Source organism: Oncorhynchus tshawytscha, unplaced genomic scaffold, assembly GCF_018296145.1.
Source record: "Oncorhynchus tshawytscha isolate Ot180627B unplaced genomic scaffold, Otsh_v2.0 Un_contig_5255_pilon_pilon, whole genome shotgun sequence".
NCBI lineage: Eukaryota > Metazoa > Chordata > Actinopteri > Salmoniformes > Salmonidae > Oncorhynchus > Oncorhynchus tshawytscha.
Genome location: NW_024605947.1, coordinates 530 through 6151, shown reverse-complemented (window position 1 = coordinate 6151; position 5622 = coordinate 530). Strand labels below are relative to the sequence as shown.

The window sequence follows — 5622 nt, the reverse complement described above, 5'->3', positions numbered from 1 at the left end:
AAAGTTTTCAGAATGACACAAATATAAATGTTCACAAAGTCTGCTGCCTCAGTTTGTATGATGGCAATTTGCATATACTTCAAAATGTTATGAAGAGTGATCAGATGAATTGCAATTAATTGCAGTCCCTCTTTGCCATGCAAATTAACTGAATCCCCAAAAAACATTTCCACTGCATTTCAGCCCTGCCACAAAAGGACCAGCTGACATCATGTCAGTGATTATCTCGTTAACACAGGTGTAAGTGTTGACGAGGACAAGGCTGGAGATCACTCTGCCATGCTGATTGAGTTTGAATAACAGACTGGAAGCTTCAAAAAGTGGTGCTTGGAATCATTGTTCTTCCTCTGTCAACCATGGTTACCTGCAAGGAAACACGTGCCGTCATCATTGCTTTGCACAAAAAGGTCTTCACAGGCAAGGATATTGTTGCCGGTAAGATTGCAGGACTGGGGTAAAGTCATTTTCTCTGATGAATCCCCTTTCCGATTGTTTGGGGCATCCGGAAAAAAGTTTGTCCGGAGAAGACCAAGGTGAGCGCTAACATCAGTCCTGTGTCATGCCAACCAACAGTAAAGCATCCTGAGACCATTCATGTGTGGGGTTGCTACTCAGCCAAGGGAGTGGGCTCACTCACAATTTTGCCTAAGAACACAGCCATGAATAAAGAATGGTACCAACACATCCTCCGAGAGCAACTTCTCCCAACCATCCAGGAACAGTTTGGTGATGAACAATGCCTTTTTCAGCATGATGGAGCACCTTGCCATAAGACAAAAGTGATAACCTTTTTCAGCATGATGGAGCACCTTGCCATAAGGCAAAAGTGATAACTAAGTGGCTCAGGGAACAAAACATCGATATTTTGGGTCCATGGCCAGGAAACTCCCCAGACCTTAATCCCATTGAGAACTTGTGGTCAATCCTCAAGGGTGGACAAACAAAACCCCACAAATTCTGACAAACTCCAAGCATTGATTATGCAAGAATGGGCTGCCATCAGTCAGGATGTGGCACAGAAGTTAATTGACAGCATGCCAGGGCAGATTGCAGAGGTCTTGAAAAAGAAGGGTCAACACTGCAAATATTGACTCTTTGCATCAACTTCATGTAATTGTCAATAAAAGCCTTTGACAATTGTAATTGTCAATTGACAATTGTAATAAAAGCCTTTGACGCTTGTAATTATACTTCAGTATTCCATAGTAACACCTAACAAAAATATCTAAAGACACTGAGGCAGCAGACTTTGTGAAAATGTTTATTTGTGTCATTCTCAAAGACTTTTGGCCACGACTGTATACTTTACTTCCGACAACAATTAAGCACAATGAAGCCTATTTTGACCCAGGTCAGCACTCACCCTCTCTCCCTTCATCCACACCACTCTGGGTGCTGGTTCTCCACTGATGGGGATCTCCACACGGAGTTTATTTCCTGCCACAATGGTCACTGTGTTGTCAGGGAAGTTCAAGCTCTCTAGGTGCACCCTGGGAGGATCTGTAGGAACGGGACAAGGAAGAAAACAAGTAAGTGCTCTATAATATTCCTATCAACACACGGATGGTTTTGTATCATTAAAATGACTGTACCAACGATATGAATTTTGGCACAGAGGCTCTGAGAGTATCCCTCTGGCACAAAGGTATAATCCCCGGCATCGTGAATGGTGCTGTTCACAATTTCTAATCGGTGGTTCCTGTCAAAACAAGAAAACAAGTGAATACTGTAGGCTTGCTCCTGAGAAGACAGCTTAATCAATATGAAAAAGACACTAGAGACCAGCAGGAGGACAGAGGGAAGGGCTAAGACCCTGAGTTTTTCTTGCTCAGGTTACATGGGCCTAATGATGAATCATGATTTGGGCCCAGAATTTTTGCCTCTGCGACTTGACCAGGTATGAAACCCCCATGAACACAGGTATGGGGCTGAGGAGATGGGCGAGTGGGAGGGAGGTGACGTACTTGGCTCTTTGCAGGATGTTGATGCGGTCGTTGGACTGGATCAATTGTCCGTTCCTGTACCAGCGACCTGGAACATTTCCAGGGAAGATCTCACAGTGCATCTTCAGTGGCTGGCCCAAAAGCACTGTCATGTCCTGCAAATCCTGAATAATCTTCAGTGGCTTCACTGATGAAGGGAAGAACAGAAAGAAAGAGGATAGAAAAAAGTAAAAATAGTAATCAATGTAGTTGATCTACAGTTTCTAGGTAAGAGAGAAAGTGTGAGGAAAAGAGAAGGAAGTGAAATACACACATTCAACCTGGACTTTGGCTTCAGAGGTGCCCCCAGAGGCCATTAGGGAGAAGGTTCCAGTGTCCTCCTTTGAGGCATCGTCAATAATTAGCCAGTGTTTCAGCCCGTCAGACTTGACACGGTAGCGTGACCGGGGCCCGGTCGGTACCTCCACGCCATTCTTACACCTGAGGGGGAAGACAAAAGTTTAGAGGCTCAGAGGCACTCACACACACACACACACACACACAAAGGACACAAGGGAAAACACTCACACACACACACACACACATATATATATATATATATATATACAGTGCCTTGCGAAAGTATTCGGCCCCCTTGAACTTTGCGACCTTTTGCCACATTTCAGCCTTCAAACATAAAGATATAAAACTGTATTTTTTGTGAAGAATCAACAACAAGTGGGACACAATCATGAAGTGGAACGACATTTATTGGATATTTCAAACTTTTTAACAAATCAAAAACTGAAAAATTGGGCGTGCAAAATTATTCAGCCCCTTTACTTTCAGTGCAGCAAACTCTCTCCAGAAGTTCAGTGAGGATCTCTGAATGATCCAATGTTGACCTAAATGACTAATGATGATAAATACAATCCACCTGTGTGTAATCAAGTCTCCGTATAAATGCACCTGCACTGTCATAGTCTCAGAGGTCCGTTAAAAGCGCAGAGAGCATCATGAAGAACAAGGAACACACCAGGCAGGTCCGAGATACTGTTGTGAAGAAGTTTAAAGCCCGATTTGGATACAAAAAGATTTCCCAAGCTTTAAACATCCCAAGGAGCACTGTGCAAGCGATAATATTGAAATGGAAGGAGTATCAGACCACTGCAAATCTACCAAGACCTGGCCGTCCCTCTAAAATTTCAGCACATACAAGGAGAAGACTGATCAGAGATGCAGCCAAGAGGCCCATGATCACTCTGGATGAACTGCAGAGATCTACAGCTGAGGTGGGAGACTCTGTCCATAGGACAACAATCAGTCGTATATTGCACAAATCTGGCCTTTATGGAAGAGTGGCAAGAAGAAAGCCATTTCTTAAAGATATCCATAAAAAGTGTTGTTTAAAGTTTGCCACAAGCCAGCTGGGAGACACACCAAACATGTGGAAGAAGGTGCTCTGGTCAGATGAAACCAAAATTGAACTTTTTGGCAACAATGCAAAACGTTATGTTTGGCGTAAAAGCAACACAGCTCATCACCCTGAACACACCATCCCCACTGTCAAACATGGTGGTGGCAGCATTATGGTTTGGGCCTGCTTTTCTTCAGCAGGGACAGAGAAGATGGTTAAAATTGATGGGAAGATGGATGGAGCCAAATACAGGACCATTCTGGAAGAAAACCTGATGGAGTCTGCAAAAGACCTGAGACTGGGACGGAGATTTGTCTTCCAACAAGACAATGATCCAAAACATAAAGCAAAATCTACAATGGAATGGTTCAAAAATAAACATATCCAGGTGTTAGAATGGCCAAGTCAAAGTCCAGACCTGAATCCAATCGAGAATCTGTGGAAAGAACTGAAAACTGCTGTTCACAAATGCTCTCCATCCAACCTCACTGAGCTCGAGCTGTTTTGCAAGGAGGAATGGGAAAAATGTCAGTCTCTCGATGTGCAAAACTGATAGAGACATACCCCAAGCGACTTACAGCTGTAATCGCAGCAAAAGGTGGCGCTACAAAGTATTAACTTAAGGGGGCTGAATAATTTTGCACGCCCAATTTTTCAGTTTTTGATTTCTTAAAAAAGTTTGAAATATCCAATAAATGTCGTTCCACTTCATGATTGTGTCCCACTTGTTGTTGATTCTTCACAAAAAAATACAGTTTTATATCTTTATGTTTGAAGGCTGAAATGTGGCAAAAGGTCGCAAAGTTCAAGGGGGCCGAATACTTTCGCAAGGCACTGTATATATATATATATATATGGGAAAAATACACAAGCATACACACACACACAAAGGGAAAAAAACACACACACACAATAAGTTGACATGGCCCTACCATTTTACTTGAGCTCCTACTTCAGACACTTCGCACTCCAACTCAATCCTCTCGTTCACTGTCGTTTTCACCGCCTCAATCTCTTTAGTAATCTTCACTGGTAACTCTGCAGAAGGGTAAGATACAAATCATAAAATCATAGAGGGGCAGGCATCAATATAATTAGAAACAGTGGAGTGTGAAATTGTGGAGAGACCACATTCTGGTCCCACTAATTCCTCAAAGAGACATTAAAATGAAGAGGGAAGAATGATGGAATGGAGAGGGGTACCTTTGACAAACAGCTCTGTGGTGCACTTCTCTTCTCCCGCAGCTACGGAATAAGCAGCATCATCATTCAGGCCGCAGTTGTTGATGACCAGGATCCGCTGCGTGCCCTTTTGCTCAAAGATAAACCTATGCAGCAAGTGCATCAATCAAATCACTGGATATCCACATACTGTGACTATATGCGCTTGGAGATAAAGTTATAGTATACCATATATGCTTGTGAATGGCAATTATTTCAAGACTTCATATCATCCACTGAGCTACAGACAGTTGCCTTTGCTTACTTGTGTCTTCCAAAAGCAGAAATAGATGTAGTATTTTATTATTTTTTTAAGAATAAAAAGTTGTGCTAGTTTATTAATCAAAAACCTTTGTCATTGAAGTCATTGTAATGTGAAGATATACAGCCAAATTCATATACAGAGACCCGCCCCCATTCACAAACAAACACATCCCAACATGCATCAGCGTGGGTTGTCAGTGCACACCCAGAGGAATAGAGTAGACAGAGGGTTGGGGTCACACCAGAGGTCAGGGATGTAGGACGGGTGGACTTACTTCCTTTGACTTAAGGTCAGCAGTGGAGCCGGAATGGAGCCAGAGGAAGAAGTAGTTATAGCAGAGAAAAAGGATGAGCACCATGGCATGACAGACAGACAGACAGACAGACAGACAGACAGACAGACAGACAGACAGACAGACAGACAGACAGACAGACAGACAGACAGACAGACAGACAGACAGACAGACAGACAGACAGACAGACAGACAGACAGACAGACAGACAGACAGACAGACAGACAGACAGACAGACAGACAGACAGACAGACAGACAGGCAGACAGACAGACAGACAGACAGGCAGACAGGAAGGAAGGACAGAAGGCTAGAGGAGGGGGCTGTAACAGCCAATAGTGTTACAAAAAATTGAGAGGGAGAGAGAGAGAGAGAGAGAGAGAGAGATCTTCATGACAGGGAATCCTGGGAAATACACCACTGGAGACCAGGGAACAGAAAACTGCAATAACCTCCCATATGGCTTTAACTCGGCTTGGCTTTGAACAACCTCTCCTGAGAGTAGC

At 43.4% G+C, this 5622-nt stretch overlaps 1 protein-coding gene across 1 annotated transcript; it reads right to left on the bottom strand.

Annotated features, from left to right (window-relative positions):
* Nucleotides 1-1295: 1295 nt before the first annotated feature.
* On the bottom strand, nt 1296-5239 carry LOC112215010 (myosin-binding protein C, slow-type-like). The gene is made up of 7 exons (XM_042312220.1): nt 5100-5239; nt 4543-4667; nt 4272-4377; nt 2257-2423; nt 1965-2130; nt 1593-1699; nt 1296-1500 (listed from the first exon to the last, which is right to left on the bottom strand). The coding sequence occupies exons 1-7, from the start codon at nt 5186-5188 to the stop codon at nt 1322-1324; spliced, it is 939 nt and encodes a 312-aa protein (XP_042168154.1). The 5' UTR covers nt 5189-5239; the 3' UTR covers nt 1296-1321.
* Nucleotides 5240-5622: the final 383 nt, after the last annotated feature.

What these genes read in the sequence shown, in the direction of transcription:
- LOC112215010 (XM_042312220.1), bottom strand. Translation starts at nt 5,188, where the DNA reads ATGCCATGGTGCTCATCCTTTTTCTCTGCTATAACTACTTCTTCCTCT. An exon ending in AGCCAAAGTCCAGGTTGAAT is followed by an intron (nt 2,131 to 2,256) that starts GTGTGTATTTCA and finishes TCCCTTCATCAG; the next exon opens with TGAAGCCACTGAAGATTATT. An exon ending in AACATCCTGCAAAGAGCCAA is followed by an intron (nt 1,700 to 1,964) that starts GTACGTCACCTC and finishes TTGTTTTGACAG; the next exon opens with GAACCACCGATTAGAAATTG.